Raw genomic sequence first — 18,726 nt, 5'->3', positions numbered from 1 at the left:
CCTCCTAGTCACAGAGTGTTTAGCAGGGACGGGGAAGAGGTTGGTGTCCTGCTTGTGGCTCACTGTTTCCTCAAGTCGCAGGTCCACTCAAGAGAAGAGTGCACTTTATAGATTTTAAGTTATCAGTAATGTCATTTTGAGATTTTTTCAATAAATCTTTGCATCTTTAATTGTTTCAAGTCCTGGAAGGGGAGCTGCAGAGTTAAAGGGTATAAACCTTGGTGTGTGTGTGTGTATGTGTGTGTGTGTGAGAGAGAGAGAGAAAGAGAGAGAGAAAGAGAGAGAGAGAGAGAGAGAGAGAGAGAGAGAGAGAGAGACAGACTCAGGGCCTCCTGCACGCGAGGCAGGCACTGTGCCACTCTGCTACTTCTCCAGCCCTTTTTACTGTATTTTGAGGTGGGATCTCCCTAAGTTGTCCAGGCTGGCCTCAGACTTGTGGTCCTCTTGCCTCAGGGCGCTGCTCCCCACCCCCACCCACTCCCCAGATCAGGGGTACGCCTCACCACACCTTGCAGTGTCTAAGCTTCTTGAGGCCTAATGGCTCTTGTCTGGTTGCTTTTGGAGAACCATGTCTCTTTGGGACATACTGTAAACAAACGACGACATTGACATCTGTAGGTGTGCCTCTTCTTCCAACAAGTAATGCCAAGAGGTTATTGAAAGATGAGAGAGCAGGAGAAAGGAGGAGAGTGACCATTCTTGTCATTAACAATTTGAGTGTGATCATTGTCTGAAAGCCCACAGGTTATTTGCATTAATTTCCCACAGCATAAAGGTTTTGGCAGCTTGATATTTCTTACTGAATCTAATATGCTGTGTGTGCCCAGGAACCTTGGGGTACCTCACATAGTGTTAGGTGTTATGAAGAGAGAACAGACACTCTTGAGTAGCAGTGCCTTTTCTTAGGCCCACGAGGATCTTACTTCATTGGGGATTTTTTTTCCCATTTGTACCCAAAATATAGCTTATGGTACATGAGCCTATGCTGAGCCTCTCCCATCTGGGTTTGTCCAGGGGCTGGGAAGCTGGAGACTCCTCTTGGATCACCAGGTGACCGCCACCATAATTAAAGTAGAGTTGGCTCTTCTATTTCAGCAGCAGCGCACTGTCTACAGGCTGACGCTTGTGAAGTCTTGGAATGTGGATGAACTCCAGGCCTATGCCGAGCTCGTGTCCCTGGGGAGCCCTGACTTCATTGAAGTGAAGGTAGGCCTGCCTGCTAAGCATAACTCGTCTCACCATGCTCCTGGTAGGGGACAGTCGGGGACCCGAAGCTCCAATAGCGGTGCTCATGCAGCGAGTGGGAGAGCCCAGCCCTGTGCAGGGATGAGAGCGCTCAGGAAGACCCTCTCCTGCTCTTAGTGAGCCTGCACTGCAAGGGAGGGGATGACCTAATGCACCTAATGCAGAGTGACATTAAGCTGAGGAATGAAGTGGCAGCCTGGTGAGCTCACGCAGTAACTTGGTAATGAGCTTTATTATGAAGCACTCCAGACGTGTTGCAGAAGTAGGTGGCTGGTCTGAGGGCTCTTCTCAACTGCCACCGGGGATCTAAAAAGTCAGCACCCTGTGTTGCTTGCCAAATGAATATCTTAGGAACAGTCAAAGTTCACAGAAGTAAAACTCGTAGAGAAATGTGTGATCCAGCCACAGTTTAAATGTTGTTAATACTGAAATACAATGTAGGAACATTTTGGGTCATATGTAGAGAGGGTGTCCCTGACTAGCCTATCAGGCCTTGGGCCTCAGGCACCAGTGTCCTGGTTGTCAGGTGCCTGTTCCCTGGGGTCGAAACAGGCATGCATTGCTTTTATAATTCAAATGTCTGAAGTGGAGCGGTTCAGTGGTGCGTGCCTGCAACCCCAGTCACCCTGGAGGCCAAGTTAGGAGAATTACAAATGGGAGGCCAACTAGATGATGGAGCCAGACCCTGTCTCAAAATAAAAGTAAAAAAGACTGGGTGGGGTGTAGCTCTCTGGTAGCTTGTAGCTCGCCAGCATGCCCAAGCATGCCCAAAGCCCTGGGTTCTACCTGCAGTACCACATGCCAAAAAGGAAAAGAAAGCAAAGGAAATGTAGCTGGGATGTAGTTCAGTAGTGAATTCTTGAGGCCCTGGGCTTGATCACCAGCACTGCCAAACTGGGGGGAGAAATACTGAGATGAAATTAGTAAGTTAGTGAGTGGAGAAGGCATGCTTTCCTGTTGAGGACGACGAAGCACTTCAGATCTGAGATGCTAAGAAGGCATCTTTTCTCTCGTTTTCTGTTGACATTTAAATTTTCAAAGTGTAAGTTTTTTAAATAATAAGTTCTCTCCAGGAAGCATTTGATGAGACCTGGACTAAGAGACCCTCTCCCTCATCAGAGATGAGCGCTTGGAAGTAAAAGTGTCAGGAAAAGTGACTTTGGAGAGCACAGCTGTTCTTCAGGTCTGTAGGAAGCCGAGGGTAGGCGTGAGTGCTGGGGACCTCCCAAGTTCCCATGGGCAGCACTGGGTCTGAAGGACAGAGGAGACTTCTCCCTCAGTGACATGCCAGGCTGGGCAAGAACGTGGAGGTTCCTGCTAGAGGGGCCTCTCTAGTCCCTCGCTGAGCCCCAGGGGGTTTGGAATTCAAATTTAGTGCTACCTCCAGGTCACCTCAGGGTCCCAGAGGTTAGTCGTGGCAGGAGCCAGCAGAGCTGTTGGTACCCCTCACCCGTATCTTAGTCTAAATTTCTGTGACTTAGAAGTAGAGGCCTACACGTGTACATATTCAGAATACTGAATTGAGCCACCTAGAGATCGCTGACCAGTGAGCCCAGTCACACGGGCACTCCATCTTCAAGTTTTCACCCTGGGCGCCGACCTGTGTGGTGGACCCTGTTGCTGTCTTCCTGCTCCCTGGTTGTTTTCTCTCTCTCTCTCTCTCTCTCTCTCTCAAAGGAAAGTGAGGACCGGGAGATGGGAGAGCAAGAAATGAAAGACAGAGACCAGGCAGAGATAGACACGAGAGTTTATAGCCAGAACTGACCAATAGAGGCCCTCTCTCCATAGACTGAGAGGGGCAACACAGGCTTGGGGTTTGGGGCTTTTATGGGGGAGGCTCAGGGATTAGAGCCGGGTGGGTCTTAGTGCCCGCTGTTAAGGGTGGGGTTGGTATGAGAGGGTGGTGAGCCTTTCTCAGAAAGGCCCTTGGACTGGAAAGCAATATTTTTTCCTTAAAATGGCAGCTGTCACTTAAGATGGCCATCCAGATGCTAACAAGGACCTTATGCTCTCTTCTCAACTTGTCACCCCGAGGACAGCAGACCGTCCTGCTGTGGTTGTGTAGCCACAGCAGTAACCCTGGGTGGAGGAGGTCTCGGTGGGCCTCCTAGGGTGTGTGGTCTGCCCAGGCAGCTGCCCTGGGGAAGGGGGTGCACCAGGGTAGCCTCAGGCAGCCTCCTGTCCCCACCTGTGCTTCTTCAGTACTACAGAGAGAATGGCAGTCCCTATCCAAGGGGCTCCATTGAGAATTCAAAAGTAACCCCACCTGGATTCAGTAAGCATTGAGATCTTTTTCTCTTAGACACATTTAGGCACTCTGACTCACGGCGGCCAGGGCTTTCCTGTGTGCAGTGTGGAAGCTGGGTTGTGTTGGCTTCTGCGTGCTAGGGGCCCTCTCACCTGAGCTCTGGCCTCGTGGTGGCTTCTGCATGGTAGGGGCCCCCTCACCTGAGCTCTGGCCATGTGTTGGCTTCTGCGTGCTAGGGGCCCTCTCACTGGAGTGTGCCGGCCAGGGTCACCTGGCTGCCCAGTGACTTATGCCCACTCTGCTGTCAGGGGGTGGGTCACTCTGGAGTCCTCTGACATTAGGCTGTCTCCTGCTGCCTACTTGTGGCTGCCTGTATCTGATGTCTGTTCACGGTGTGTGTGGGAGACAGACTTCGAGTGCCACACACATCTGCTTTCATTGTTGAGAACCACCTGGTGCAGGCCTGTCTAGAGAACGTTCAGACCAGTTGGCAAGAAAATTTGATTTGGGGATATTTGAAGAGCCTGCACAATTAAGCTGTCTCTTTTTTTGAGGGGGAGGTGGTACCAGAGATTGAACTCAGGGGCCCTCGACCACTGAGCCTCATCCCCAGCCCTATTTTGTATTTTATTTAGAGACAGGGTCTCACTGAGTTGCTCAGTGCCTCACCATTGCTGAGGCTGGCTTTGAACTTGTGATCCTCCTGCCTCAGCCTCCTGAGCCACTGGGATTATAAGTGTGCACCACCACTCCCAGCAAGATGTCTCTTATTATGAGAAAGTTAGTTGTGAGTTGTCGTGGAACCTCCCCAACAGAGGGCGTGGTTATGAAGCCTTGGAGTCCGTGTGCCTGGCTGCTTGGCAGAGTTCAGGAGAGTTGGAAGCCAGTTCCCGGTGCTGCAGTTGCACCTGTCAGGAGCATCTGCTGGCAAGGTGGTGAACACAGGCGTGGTGTGTGTCAGGGACGGGTGGTCCCACGTGCTTCTCTTCGTATGCTCACGTCAAAATGCGACACAGTGTGCTCTCCTTAGAGGATGATTCCTAAGGAGTGGCACTTCCCTGTTGGGAATGCAGGAAGCGTGCAGCTGGGTCATCCTGGAAATGGGACTCTCACCCCGTTCCCGGGTGTCTGGAGCTGCCGCAGAAGCTGAGGGCCTAGCTTCGAGCGATGGGACTGTGGAGACTGGCCTCCCCATCTCCGCTGGGGCTGTGCCAAGACGGCCGTTCTGCAAGGCCTGGCTACAACAGTGCCAATGGCAGGAGTTGGAAACCGCCCGCCGCCAACCAGCGCTGAGCAAGGGCAGAGACGGCTGTGCCTTGCTCACGGGTACCTAACGGGCAGGTGAGCTTGTCTCACAAACAAGTAGGCAAAAAGTGGTAGTTAAGATCCTCAGGCCAGCAAGTGAAGGCGTATGTAATGCACATGAAGCTAAAATAAATGCTAATTTACAGAGAAGATAACATACAGAGAAGATAAAATATTTTATGGCAATGAAAGAAAAGAAGAAATCAATGTAATAAAGAAATAGCATCTTTTGATTTAGTTTAGTAAATGTGTCTAAGAGAAAAAGATCTCAATGCTTACTGAATCCAGGGGGACACAGAAAGGGAGGTTCCGCTCAGCAAAGGAGCCCGGCTGTGGTAGTGGGCCTTACCCAGTGGAGTGGGCTGCCTTTTGGTCCTTTGTAATACTGTCCCTGACCTTTTTTGGAAAGAACATTCCATGGAACCTCCCTTTCTGTGTCCCCTACATAAGGATAAAAAAACTCAGGTGGTGCTCTCTCTTTCCAACAGGCCTCTAAGGCCGAGCGCCATCCCCAGATGTTGAAAAGACACTGCTGTGTGCTTCATGAGTTCTTTGCCATTGTCTTCAGTCGCTGAAGTGGTCAGATTTTGTGAACCCAGCAGGGTTGCCAGCTTGGCAAGATGGCGATACCCGGGAGCCCGCTGGTCTCCTGAGCCCTTGTGCTCCGGCACTGGGGCCATAGCTCCAGCCTGGGGTGGTGCTCAGGTGCATGTGGTAGGAGGGCTCCACGGAAGCAGATGTGGGACGGTGGCTGGGGACATCAGCTGCTGTCTTCGTCCCCCCTTGTGCGACCTTTGTCACTTTCTTCTCTTTAAAATGTTTGCTGGGATGGGCTGGCCAGCTCAGGTGGATGTGTGACTGCCTCTGTTGTGACCTGCAGGGTGTCACCTACTGTGGAGAGAGCGCGGCCAGCAGTCTCACCATGGCCAACGTGCCCTGGCACGAGGAGGTGGTACGCTTCGTCCGCGAGTTGGTGGGTCTGATCCCCGACTACGAGATTGCCTGTGAGCACGAGCACTCCAACTGCCTCCTGGTAGCGCACAGACGGGTAAGCTTACCCCGCCTGCTCAGCCCCACCTCCTCCCGTCTCCCTCCCCTCCCTGCCCCGCTTCCCTGCTGTGTGTGTGTGTGTGTGTGTGTGTGTGTAGGTGTGTGGGGGGGCTGCCTGTCTGTGGCCCTCCTAAGCCTGACACGTCCTGGGTGATGAGCTGCCTGTGTGAAGCCCTGCATTCTGCTTCTCAGGTTCTTAGGCTCTTCTCAGTGTGAGATGGCTTCTGTTTTTAGCCCTCGTCTAGACATCTTGAAGTGCTCCCTGGTTTGTAATTTTTAGAAAGGTGCATGCTGAAAAAAACAGAAGCAAAACACCCTTGTTGTAACCTCCCGTCCCTTCCCTGTCTTGACCTCCCGTCCCTTCTCGGGCGACAGGGAAAGCAACAGTAGTGAGCAGCCCCCCGTGTGCATTCGGCTGTCAGAAGGCTCCAGGGTGTTCATCAAGTTTCAGATTGCTTAGGATTTTGGCATCTGGAGAATTCTGTCTGAGGTTTAGTTCATGACACTACTTGTGTTTTTCCTCTTGAGCACTTTTATTAGGACCAGTGCCTCATCTAGTACCTTTTTTTTAAGTGAAAAGGAAAAGTCAGCGTGGGTGGAGGTGGCCACTAGGAGAAGACACCTGTTGGAAGACCAGCATCCGTGCAGCTGCCCCACCTTGTGTCCTTGCCGAGGTTGCAGGCAGCAGTGGGGTGTCTGCCCATGGGTCCAGCAAGCTCAGGGTCAGCAGTTGCGGGTAGGGGCTGGAGAGTGCGCCGAGGCTGGGTGGCGGATACCTGGAGGTTCCATGGTGTTCGGCTCAGTTTTCTGTTCAAATTCTCCACTGAAGAAATGCTGTTTTTAAAAAGGTCATGGATAAACCTTGAAAACATGATTTTTAGCTGAAAAATGGCAGGTACGGAAGGCCATGTGTAGGAAGCAGCCAGACCAGGCAGCTGGGGTCCTGGGTGATGAGCTGCTCTGAAATCTCATGGTGCTGCACAGCATTGCGGGTGTGAGGGATCACTGAGGGCTGCGTGGGAAGGGCTGGCGCTGCGGGCGCGTGCTCCATGGCTCCATGGCAAGAGCAGCCTGGTACCAAGAAAGGCAAGGAGCTGGCGTCGGCTGCCCCCTCGGGTCCCCGCAAGGTTTCCCAGGTTAATGGGTTTAGCGACGTGAGAGTCATCCGTTGAGACTCCACACACTGTAGTCTCAGCTCAGTCTGAGGCTGAAAGCCCTCGAGGGCTGATTTGTGTGTCTGAGCTGTGGCCCGTCAAAGGCATGACCGCTCAGAACGAGCAGGTCCAGGAGCTTCAAGTATTGGAATGTTGACATAGCTGTGGAGAGAACTGGCGCACCAGGTAGCTCATAAAGAGGAGAGGCAGAGGAGCCGGGGCAGGCCTGCGTTATCTATATTCTCCAGTATCCGTGGGTGAGGCGTTGCTCAGTCACCAGGAATACAGAGTCAAGCCCAAAACATCCCGCTTCAAGATGGTCTAACAGAGAGACAGCGTGCCAGCAAAAGAGTGCCTGCTGGTGGTACCAGAGCTGTGGCAGAGCCGAGGGGGGCTGCTTGAGCTGGGCCTGGGGATGGCCAAGGAAGGTAGCTGTTTACCAGGAACCTGTGCGGCGGGAACCATGGAGATGCTGGAGGTCCATAGCAGGTGGCGGGAGGGGTGGGCGCACTTGAGTGGGCTGAGGCTGTGGAGCCTCCCAGCGCCAGGTGGGCTGCGGGTGGAATGCAGGGCTGGGTGGGAGGGGTTGTAAGGGTGCGGGTGAGGGTACAGCCTGGGTGCAGGGGCGCCAGCCAGGGTGGTGGGGGTCATGGCATTGTCTGCGTGTTTGTGTCTTATTTGTTTGGGAACATGAGGACAGAGAGGCTGCACGTGGGCTGCAATGTCAGCTCGGATACCAGCTGGGAACGAGGTAGCAGATGGTGGGAGGCTGTGAGGAGGGTGCCCCAGAGGGCTTGAGGTACCTGCAGGGCCAGGCACAGCCTGGCGCAGAGATTCCCACGCCTTCTCACTTGAGGTTCACCTGGGCCCTGGGAACTTCTTCACAAGCACCGTCCAGAGAAAGGGCTGGCAGTTCCGTTTCTTGGCCCTGTTGAGAGCGACGTGGCACAGCCTGACACTGAAGCCAGAACTGCTCTCTAACTGGTCATCCATGCTGCCCACGGTGTCCGGCTCCACTGCTTCCCTCTGGAATTCACTGTCCAGCTGTGGCCCAGTGAGTGCTCTGCTCTCGTGGCTTGGGAACCCTCAGAGACCCATCCCAGTGGCTCGTTTCCCATTAGGTGTCTTCTAGCCTGTTCCCCTCCAGTGGCTGCTTGCCCATCATGTCCTGCCTTCTGTGTTGACACCATGCCTGTGACCCAGCAATTGCATTTCCTGCCTGGCTTTTCCTGCAGGCCCATGGCTGGCCTTGAACCAGAGACGTCAGGATGGCCAGACAGCCGCTGACCACCTCTGACTTCTCAGGAGACTGCTGGTTCTTCTGGAAGTGCCAGGGCTTCCGACAGGTAGCGCAAGTCATGGTCACACTGAAGCTCCGCTTCCTGTTACCCAGGTTGACCACCAGAGAAAGCTGTGAAATAGGGCTGGGGCTCAGTGGCAGAGTGCTTGCCTAGCGCAGGGGAGGCCCTGGGTTCCATCTTCAGCACCACAGAAACCAATGAAGTAAAGGTGCTGTGTCCACCTACAACCAAAAAGATTTTTTAGGAAAGAAAGCTCAGTATGAAGCTCTTTCTTTGTAAAAGCATTACAGGTTGATACCAAACCATGAGGAGGTGCAGCCAGGCCTCCTGGACCCTCTCCTGGTTGTCCCAGATGACTGGCTCTGACATGGACTGGAGCAGATCACCTCCAGGGGGTGACAGAGGCACAGCCCTGGGTCTGTTCAGATTCCGTCAGCTTTACTTCTTGTATGTGTGTGAGCGTAAAGCTTACGTTTGCATAGATTGAGGTCATTTTGTCACAATAGAGAGATGAGCGGGCGGGGAGCATGGCTCAGTGGTAGAGGGGTGCTTGCCATGCGTGAAGCCCTGGGTTTGACTCAGCACCCAAATGGACAGCAGATCTGTCCTGTCACCATGAAGGTCTTCCTCGTGCTGCCCTTCTGCAGTCCCATCCACCTTCCATGCCTGGCCCTCCCTTGCCCCTAACTGCCACTGACCTGTCTTTCCTGTCTGCAGTTTTTCCTCTTGAGAACGGCAGATGGTCAGTTTCAGTGTGTGACCCTAAGGCTCATGGGCTTCTCTGGGACTTAACGGTTAGTCTGTTCACCTTTGAAGGACGCCCTGGTGTCTCCCTGTTTTGGGGTATGGCAAACCCAGCTGCCCACTGCACTTCTGTCCAGGTTTTTGTGTTTTTGTTTTTGTTTTCCTTTAGATCCTCTGTCTCCCTGTTGAGGTCATCTTGTGCTTCCTGTGTTTGTTTAGGTAGCTCTGTGTCGAAATGGTCTTTTGCTGCCTGTATTTGCTCTTATCTTAATCACGACGTACTTCCTGGTCACCTCTCTGGCATTTCTTGCGCTGTGCTGGCCATGGAGTCTAATAATGTGGTATCTTGGTTTGTTGGGGCAGTTTCTTCCCTTGTCTTTTCATGATCCTTTTAGCTCTGTGGGTCCGAGGTGTTACCGTCTTCACCCATAGGCTTATAGTGCACCTGTGGGGTTCTAGGACCCCTCCCTTGTGGGGAAGGACAGTGTTAACAGATCCCAGTGTAAACAGTGTACCACCTATGAGCAGTTAGTTGCTATTAAGACATTTATAGTTTGGTCACAATGTATAGAAATGTTGGACTTGATTGTCACAATCAGTAGGTTTGTAAAAGGCTTTACAGTTTCTGATGGAGGACAGTGAACTAGGGTGAGGTGTGGGATGATCTGCTGAGGAGGCAGGATGTGAGGATGTGGAGTTAGTAGATCTTAGGAAGCATGAAAGAGGAATCTTATGGAGAGGGTCAGTAGCAGGAGAACAGACAGGAAGTAATTTGGGGCAGGCAGGTACGTGGGAAGACAGTAGAATAAATAAAACCCACGTATGTATTAAGGAAAATAAAAGATGTTAAATTGGACGAAAAAGGGGGAAAAAAAGGCATATACAACACAACTGTAATATGCTCTTCAGACATCCCATCCTCAAGATTCTAATTCATGCAAAGTACTTGGTTTCCCACACGTTGGGGATGTGAGGGCAGAGGATAGAGGGCAGGAGGGGAGAGGGGAGAGGGCAGGAGGGGAGAGGGGAGAGAGTGGAAGGTGGGAGGGGAGAGGGGGAGGGTGGAGGGTGGGAGGGGAGAGGGCAGAGGGAAAGAGGAAAAGGAATCTCAAGGAAGAACCAGCATTGTTGATGGCTTTGGTTGGAGATCAGCATCTCTCCTGCTTCCCTTCTCATCCAACAGGTGGGAATGTCTGCTGTTGCCTGGTGTCTCTGCCCTCTGGACGGTGAAGGTGACCACAGTGGGAGGGCCAGTCCTGGTGCAGGGCACCTGGAAGTCTCCCCAGATCCTGGTCCCTCTGCAGCCTCTCCTCCTAGGGACCTCTCTCACCAGGGCTCCCGTGGGCGGCACTGGGTCACACTGTTTACCTGTCCCACTGAAAGCTGTTTGATGTTGGCACTTACTGGCAACTGGGAAGACAGGGAGTTGGAAACCAGGTACCTGGCCAGCTGGAGTTCTAATCTGGGAGCTGCCCCCACCAAAGACTGTGAGGAAGATGACCCAAGATGGAGCTGGGCTGCTTCCAGGGTGGAGGGCCGAGTGGGGGAGCCGGGCCATGGCACTGCGCCGTGTTTTCAGAGACTAGCTCTGTGACGTGCAATGTTGGGGCTCCTGGTCGTCTCCAGAGCTGTGGGATGTCCCCGGGTGCAGTCAGACTCCTGTGCAGTGGGGACTGTGGCTGGAGCTGCCGTCTCGCAAGATGGAGGCCACTGGGGAACCCCATGTTGGTCGTTGGGGGTCCACAGGGGAGTGGCACCGGAGTTCCTATGGGTGGGTAGCAGCTGATTGGAGTGAGTGGCGTCTGGGAGTTCAGGGTGCTGATGCGGTGATTCTGCCAAGGCCCTTGTGCCCTGTGTGGGCTGGGGGTCAGGAGGCCTGCTCTAACACTGAGGCCTGGAGCCCTGGGCGCAGGCACAGCGCTGTTGATTTCTATGCAAGAGCAGCTGTGTAGGGTCCTCTGTTACCCTCAGAGAAGCAGTATTCCCACTAGTAGAGACCTGGGTTATAGAGCGACAAGAGCGCTGCGTCTCTCCGCCAGCCATCTGGGACCCCTCCCTCTGTGCCAGGTTTCATGTGGACGCAATTTCGCTCTCCTGGGAATGAAGGCCCAGGAGCAACTTGCTAGGGCGAGTGGCCGCTTATTTGCCTGCTTGGCATGTGTGTTTGAGGGGAGAACACCATCATGGGGTGATTGGCCCACATGGCTCGCTGTTCCTGGAATCTCAGAAATCTCATTCTTATCCTGGTGCCTTCCATCTTGACGAGGTTGGTGACCTTGGGGCTCGTTGACCTCGTGTTGCCAGCTTTCAGATGAAGGTTCCTCGCAGGCTCAGCAGGTCTTCGTGCAGAGTGATCAGGAGGCTGGCTCACAGTTGGAGGCACAGAAGGAAGGCCGCGCAGCCCAGCCTCATCCTGCTTCCTGTTCCCAACACCTGCAGGCCCAAACCAAGAGTCCCCCCCACAAGATCTTATTGTATTTTAATTTGCATCCTAAGCACTTGCTCTTTGGCTCCATTCATGCAGACTTTTGGTTTCTTTAACGAGCATTTTGTAGTTTTCAGTTTTCGGTGTATGAGTCCTAATGTGCTCTGTCAGATCTGGCCTTATCCCAGAGCAGCGCGCTCTCCCGTTTCGCCCTGCAGGCATTCCTTGCTGGTGTGCAGAACTCGTTCTGGTGTTGGTCTTGCATCTTGCAACCTTGCTGCGCTCACCTGTTAGTTTTCCGTATTCTTTTGGTTGTTGTTGGTAGGTTTCTTGGGGTGTTCTGTGGAGACTGTAGTGTCACCTGCAGATGGAGACGGTTTTGTTTCTCCTTCCCAGTTGGTTTGCCTCTTCCTTCCTTCTCCACTTAAGCACACTGCCTAGCACAGTCAGTGGTACACTGCTGACCTTCTCCTGGTCTTGGGGGAGCGTTCTCATTGTTCCCTCAGGTGTTTGCGCACGTTCATTTTCAGGTGGAGGCAGCTTCGAGCCCTGTTAGGAAGGTTTGTAGTCTGCTCTGTGCTTTCCCTCTACTGGTCTGACTCTGAGCCAGAGCTTGGTGCATGCACAGAAGCCAGTTCTGTGGCCCTGGTTTTCAGAAAGAAGGAGCTTTGTTGAAGGTTAACTGACAAGAAATGCTGCAGTCATTTGAAAGTCGTTAAGTGATTTGAGTTGATCTATTCGTATTTGAATTTTTGGTGGACGGACCATGGTTGAGGATAATAGAACTCCTAAATAATTAATTGGAAGATTTAATTGTACTTTATCTATTGCTATCTCTATAGATTATAATTTTTAATAAATTTATAAGTGTGGCATAACATTCTAGCAATATGTTTTTATCTTTATGTGCTAATAATACATCATCCATATAGTGAAATATTTGTAGTTCAGGATTTTGATTTCTAAGTGGCTGGATTGCTTTGTTAACATAAATTTGACACATAGTTGGGCTGTTAGCCATCCTTTGAGGGAGTACTTTCCATTCATATCTCTGATCAGGACCTTCATGATTCAGTGCAGGGATAGTAAATGCAAAACGTGGACTATCCTCAGGATGAATTGGAATTGAAAAAAAACAATCTTTAATATCTGTAGCTAAAACATACCAGGTTTTTGGCAAAGCAGACAATTGGGGAATCCCCGATTAAGCAGGTCCCATAATAACCATCTCATTATTAATGGCTCTTAAATCTTGCAGTAGTCTCCATTTACCAGATTTCTTTTTGATGACAAAAATGGGAGTATTATGGGGAGATACGGAAGGTTGTATATGTCCCTCCGCTAATTGTTGTTTGACCAGGTCATGGGCTACTTGTATCTTTTCTTTAGTCAGGGGCCACTGAGGAACCCATACTGTTCTTTCTGATTTCCAAGTAATTTTTATTGTCTCAGTGACCCCTTCTGAAAACCTAATCCATGTCTATTTATTCCTTGATCTATTTGAATTGGTGCTGCTGTACTTTGTTCTGGTTCTCCTTATCTTTTTTCTTTCCTAAAACCTTGTCTAGCCCTAATAGTGGGCATTTGGATTGATGTTATTTGTTAATGTCAAACCTAATTGATCTAGGACATCTCGTCCCCATAAATTTATAGGAAGATGATCCAATACATATGGCTGTATAGTTCCTTCACATCCTTCAGGATCCTTCCAATCTAATACCATTGCACTTCTATGGGGATTCGTCGCCACTCTAGGCCTCGAAGTGTTTGAGTGGCTCAACTGCCAATGTTTTGGCCATTCTTGAGGAGATATGATGCTAAGGTCTGCACCTGTATCCAGTAGCCCATTAAATTCATGTCCTTGAATATTTAGTTTTAGCATTGGGCGAGAATCTAAATTTAAAGACAGCATAGCCCAATCTACACCTGTGGAGCCTAATCCCCTGGAACCTCTTTCTACAGTACAACTGGAAAATTTATCATACAGGCTGGGTATTATTAATAACTGTGCTATTCTATCTCCTGGTGAAATTACTGATATACCTCTTGGAGAACTAGCTATAATTTTTATTTCACCTTCATAATCGGGATCAATTACCCCAGGACTTATCATAAGTAAGTCCTTTTAGTGTAGAAGAACTGCGTCCCAATAATAAGCCTACTGTTCCTTGGGGAAGAGATCCTTTTACTCCTGTGGGAATGATTTGAACTCCCATCTCTGGAGTTAGTACTGCTCTGGCGGAGGCGCAGATGTCCAACCCTGCGCTCCCTCTGGTTTGTCTGATGAGGGATCTAATGGATAATGTGTCCTGGGCACTACCCTGATGGTGTTGCTGGGTTCCTCCATTGCCCGGTATATTTGTGGTTGTGGGCCCCGCAGCATTGGGCCCCCCTGTCCGTTTTTTGGCAATGGAGCCCAATGCTTTTCTCCATGATATCGTGGGTAAACACCTGGTCCTTGTCTGTTTTTTGATAACGGAGTACCCTCTATGGTGGTTTGAGAATGGCATTCATTAGCGCAATGTCTCCCTTTACGGCATCGTGGGCAAATACCCGGTATTCTACTCCTTTGATACCTAGCTTTGTTAAACCCTCCTCCTGTTTGTTCACAATTGTAGCATGTTTTTGGCCTGGCATCTAAAGCCTGTTGTACTGTAGCTGCCAGGACTTGCCCTTGTTCATTAATGTCTCTACATAATTTGATATATGTGTTTAAATCTCCATGTTTCCATGGTCTAATGGCCTCTTTACACCATCTGTTTGCTTGTTCAAAGGCTAGCTGTTTAATTAATGGCATTGCTTGCTCTCTACCCCAAAAACTCTGGTAGCTGTTTGAATAAGCCTATCTACAAATTCAGTGTAAGGTTCATTAGCTCCTTGTATTACCTTAGATAATTGACCTTGTAAATCTCCATGTCCTTGTAAAGTCTTCCATGCCCTAACTGCATCTGCAGCAATTTGTGAGTATATAGCAGGATCATATGCAATTTGTTGACCGGCTGTGGCTCTCAACAAAGAAACAGAAGACTTACTTAGGTCCCGGGAAGAGAGTTCCCAGGGCTTGGGGACCTAACGGGGCTCTGTCCCTGGAACTGGACTGTGGGAGCTGCCTTGTTCCTGCCAGGGTGGCAGCCCGAACCCCCCCGCCCAGCCCCCTCTGATAGCTTGCTGGGGAGGGTGGGCCACCTCGTTCTGCTGCCCACATGGCGTCCTCTGATACCACGGGGCAGGGTGGAGGCCTCATGATGCCGGACTCTCCACTCAGCTCCTTGGCCTCTGGTATGTGGGGGGCTCCTGGTGCTGCAGAGGAGGGGTGGAGGTCCAGCTCCTGCCCCGAGTGGGTTCCACCATGCTGCGGGTGGGAGAAGGGCAGGGTCCCCTGCACTATCTCTACACCTCCCAGCAGGGGGGTGGGCAGAGGCCAGCTGTCCTCTTGGCCCGGGTGAAGTGTTCTCTGTTGCTGGGCTGCCCTCTTTTTCTCTTTGGCCAGAGAGAGAAACGTCTGTGGGGCTGTTGTGTTTCAATCATGTCCACTGTGCTTCTGCACCGTCTCCAAGGCCCACTCTGGGATACAGGAGCCCAAAGCAAGGGCTGAGGGGCTCCTCCTCCTGCTGTTCCGCAGCCCAGCTCCCTGACCTGCCGCCTCCACCTCTGCCTCCACTGTGTGGAGTCGGCGGAGCTCCCAGGAAGACCCAGGGGAAGGGCTCTGCTGCCCCTGGGCGGACTCAGCTGCCTTCCCCTGCGGTCTGGGTTTCCATCTCCCCAGTGAACACTCTCCTATTTAATATGCCGTATTTTTCTGATTCTGGAAAAGCTGACTAGCAGAAATAAGGATATTGCCATAAAACGGAACTTTGAAAATTCTCCAGTTGTGGCATTTCCTTCTTTATTCATTTCAAAAATTAAAACACTTTCTGATCCAGGAGAGCATGCAGTCCAAAATGTAAGGTGAGTTTTTAAAGAAAAAGAATTCTACAGGGATCCCAGGCCTTGGTTAATATTTACGTTTAGATGACCTTCAGAGATCCTGTGTGAAGTTTGCAGGAGTAGCATGGAGTAGCCTCCAGAGAGCCTTGTTAGGATCTGTGCAGCTCGTCAGTACCCAGATCGCCCCCTGGTGGCGAGGAGAGCCGCTTGCTGTACCACAGGCCAGTCTCCCTGGCTGCAGTGAGTGCCCTTCAGTAGCTGGTCTCCAGAGCAGCCGTCCTGCCCCTCGCTCACACTGCAGACCTGTGGGAGTGTTGCTGCTGGCAAGAGGCAGGCTCATCGGGGATCCAGAGCAGAACCCGTGTGGCACTCAGTGAGTGCGTCTGGCCTCACAGCAGAAAGGCAGGCAGCTTGGAGTTCAGGTAGGGAAACCTGCAGAGTTTGGTTCATGGTCATCAGACCACGATGAATCCAATAAACCCTGGTAGTTTCAGTTCAGAAACACTGCAGTCCTCTCCACACGTTGGTGACCACAGCCTGTTTTAGTGGCTCTCTGCCACGGAAGACAAGACCCTGGTGAGGGGCACACGTGCAGAAGTCTCGTGTTGGTTTTTGAAGACTTGATTGCTTATTTTAAAAAACAGACATTACGTTTTAGAGCAGCTTTTTATTTATAGGGAGATTAAGCATATAGACTGATGGCCACATTACCAAAAGCAGTATTCAGTTTCAGTGCAATCCCCATGAGAATGCAAAGGACATTCTTCACAGAACTAGGAAAAAATAGTCCTAAAATTAATTTTGGAGAATAAAAGACCCAGAATAGCCAAAGCAGTCCTGAGTAGGGGACTCACAACACTTGATATTAAATTATGCCCCAGAGCTGTGGTAACAAAACAGCATGGTGTTGGCATCATGGTAACATAACATGAAGACCCATGGAACAGAGCAGAGGACAGGCACAGTCCACACACCTGCCGCCATCTGGCGCTGGAAAGAAATATAGGTGGGAGGAAAAAACACCCTTTTAACAAATCAACGTTGGGACAACTGGAAATCCACATGAGGAAGAATGAAACCTGATCCCTGCCTCTCACCTGCACAAAAGTCAAATCACTGTGGATCAAGTACCTCGGAATTAGATGAGGAGCCTTGCAACTGCGGGAAGGAAACATAGGGGGACCAACAGTCCATCATAGGTGTATGACCAGCTTCCTTACCAGACCCTTCTAGCTCGGGAGATAAACCAAGAATCATTAGTGGGTCGGCATCCTGCACAGCAGAGGAAACAAGCATACAGAGAGAGAGAGCCTGTAATGGGAACAATCCTTGCCAGCTATAGGGGATTAATACCCAGACTACATGAAGAACTCAGAAAACCCCAAATAACCCAATCAGCATATAGGCAAAATAGCTAAATAGAAACTTCTTGAAAAAAGGAAAGCAAATGGCCAACGGATATGAAGAAATGTTAAGCATCTCTAGCACTCGGGGGACCACATATCAAAACCACACTGGGATCTCCTCTCACACCCGTCAGATAGATGGCAGTGGTCAGAAATACCACAATAAGAAGTGCTAGTGAGGATGTGGGCAGAGGTTCACACCCACATCCTAGGTGGACCTGCAAGTCCACACAGTCACCCTGGAAAGCACTAAGGGAGTCCTCAAAAAGCTAGGGATGCAACCACCTAGGGCCAGCGTCCCACCACTCAGTGTTCATCCAGACGACTACAGCGTGCTGGAGGGACCCAGCCACTTCAGTATTTGTGGCAGCACCGCCCATCACAGTCAAGGCATACAGAAGTGAAAAAGAAGAGCACGGCCTGGACTTGTCCTGTGGTCAGCGTCTTGTGCTGGTGCTAGGGGTGTGTTGGAGTCCTCGACCAAAGTGGTGCGCTGAAGTCCCTAGGGCGTCTGGAGTTCCTCAGGCCTCCTTTCCTGTCCTTGCTGTCCTCAGCTTCACATCACACCCAGCTGTCACGTTTCTTTAGGTTCCTCTAGGGGACAGCAGTGTTTCACTTTCCTTACTTGATGGCCTGTCAGTTTTGAGGGCTACTCAGTGAGTTGCCTGTGGGACGCCCATTGTTGGAATCTGTGTTCCTCATGAGGCTTGGCTGTGTGTTTTTAAGAGAAAGATCCCAATACCTTGAGCTCTTTCCGTGGCGGCACTCCAGGGCACATGCACACCACCAGCATGGTGGGTGACGCTGTTGCTGCCTCTGTCAGGGGCCACAGCAGAGTGTAGGCCTCTCCTGTGGGACAGCTCTCCCCGCCCCTTGCTGCTTTCTCCAGGAGGAAGCCGTGGTGGGCAGCCCACATGTCAGGAGGGCTGTCCCCTCCTCCCCTGCGGGCTGTCCCCAGGTGCTGTCCTGGCGTCAGCTCTTCAGTGGCTCCTGGGCCCACCTGCCACACTGACAGCAGCGTGGGGTTTCCTGATTTGTTTTGATTTTCGCCAGCCCTTCTTACTTCTGGCACTATAGGATTCTCTAGGCTGATTTGTGTATATTCCTACCCAGCCCCAGAGTCGGCCATTTCTCTTGGGAACCTGGCTCCTTTCATTGTTGAATGGTATTAGGGACCAAGATTCGTGTGCAGGGGTACCCATTGCTGCTGGTGTCTTTTGGGTTCTCCCAGCTGGCAGTGGGGAAGCATGTGTGTGTTCTGACCTCAGGTCTGTAAGGATGTCTGTGCATGGCCTCTGAGGTGTCCCCTGGACGTGCTGATGGGGCATGCTAGACTCTGGCTGCACACACCACTCTGGCCTCCCCCGTGCTCATGTGTAAGTGCCTCTCTAGCAGTGTGAAGCCGGCTCCTACTGGCAGGCGTGCACCCTCTTAACTGTTCCACTCAGGACCCAGGTACAGTGATGTGGGATCCCTGGACTGCAGCGCTCAGGGTGGTTCCTTTTGTCTTAGCCTCACCTGCTGGGCTCGCTTTTAGATCCCTCGGTCAGTCCCTCTTACCCCAAGACAGAGGCCTGGCTCCGCCTTCCCTCCCCTGGTGTAAGCCACTCTCTGGCTCCCAGAGACCCGTCTCTGACCAGTGCTCACTTGCCTGCTGGGCCTCAAGCTTGGCAGACTCTCCTAGAACTCAAAGGCAGTGCTGCTGGGTGAGCTGGCACAGAGCACTTGCCCGTTTTCAGGACATGGCCGGCTTCCCCATGGCGGCCGACCACTGTACTGCTCCTGAGAGGTGGAGAGAGCTGGCGAAAGCAGCCTTCCACCTCCAGAATCTGGGACTGAACTCTAGCTGGGCCTCTCTCGTCCTTGGCAAGGCTTGAATTTTTCTAGCTTGAGTTTCCTCCTTTGGAATATGAGAAAAAAC

General features: G+C 51.5%; 1 protein-coding gene across 6 annotated transcripts in view; it reads left to right on the top strand.

The window, feature by feature from the left end:
• Tyw1b (tRNA-yW synthesizing protein 1 homolog B) overlaps positions 1-18,726 on the top strand; it is a 175,401-nt gene that overhangs the window by 87,505 nt on the left and 69,170 nt on the right. For 5 of the 6 annotated variants that reach the window (XM_046456021.2, XM_046456019.2, XM_058583040.1 and 2 more), the window contains 2 exons: positions 1,096-1,206; positions 5,679-5,846. In XM_046456021.2, coding sequence (XP_046311977.1) covers positions 1,096-1,206; positions 5,679-5,846 — 279 coding nt within the window. The remainder of the gene's footprint in view (positions 1-1,095; positions 1,207-5,678; positions 5,847-18,726) is intronic. The other variant, XM_046456018.2, reaches the window with a different exon arrangement.

The sequence above is a fragment of the Marmota monax genome, unplaced genomic scaffold, assembly GCF_021218885.2.
Source record: "Marmota monax isolate L192 unplaced genomic scaffold, Marmota_monax_Labrador192_F-V1.1 WCK01_AAM20220418_F8-fsc00235, whole genome shotgun sequence".
In the NCBI taxonomy this organism is placed as follows: Eukaryota; Metazoa; Chordata; class Mammalia; order Rodentia; family Sciuridae; genus Marmota; species Marmota monax.
Note: the sequence above shows the minus strand (reverse complement) of the source record. Positions and strands in the feature narration are given on the sequence as shown.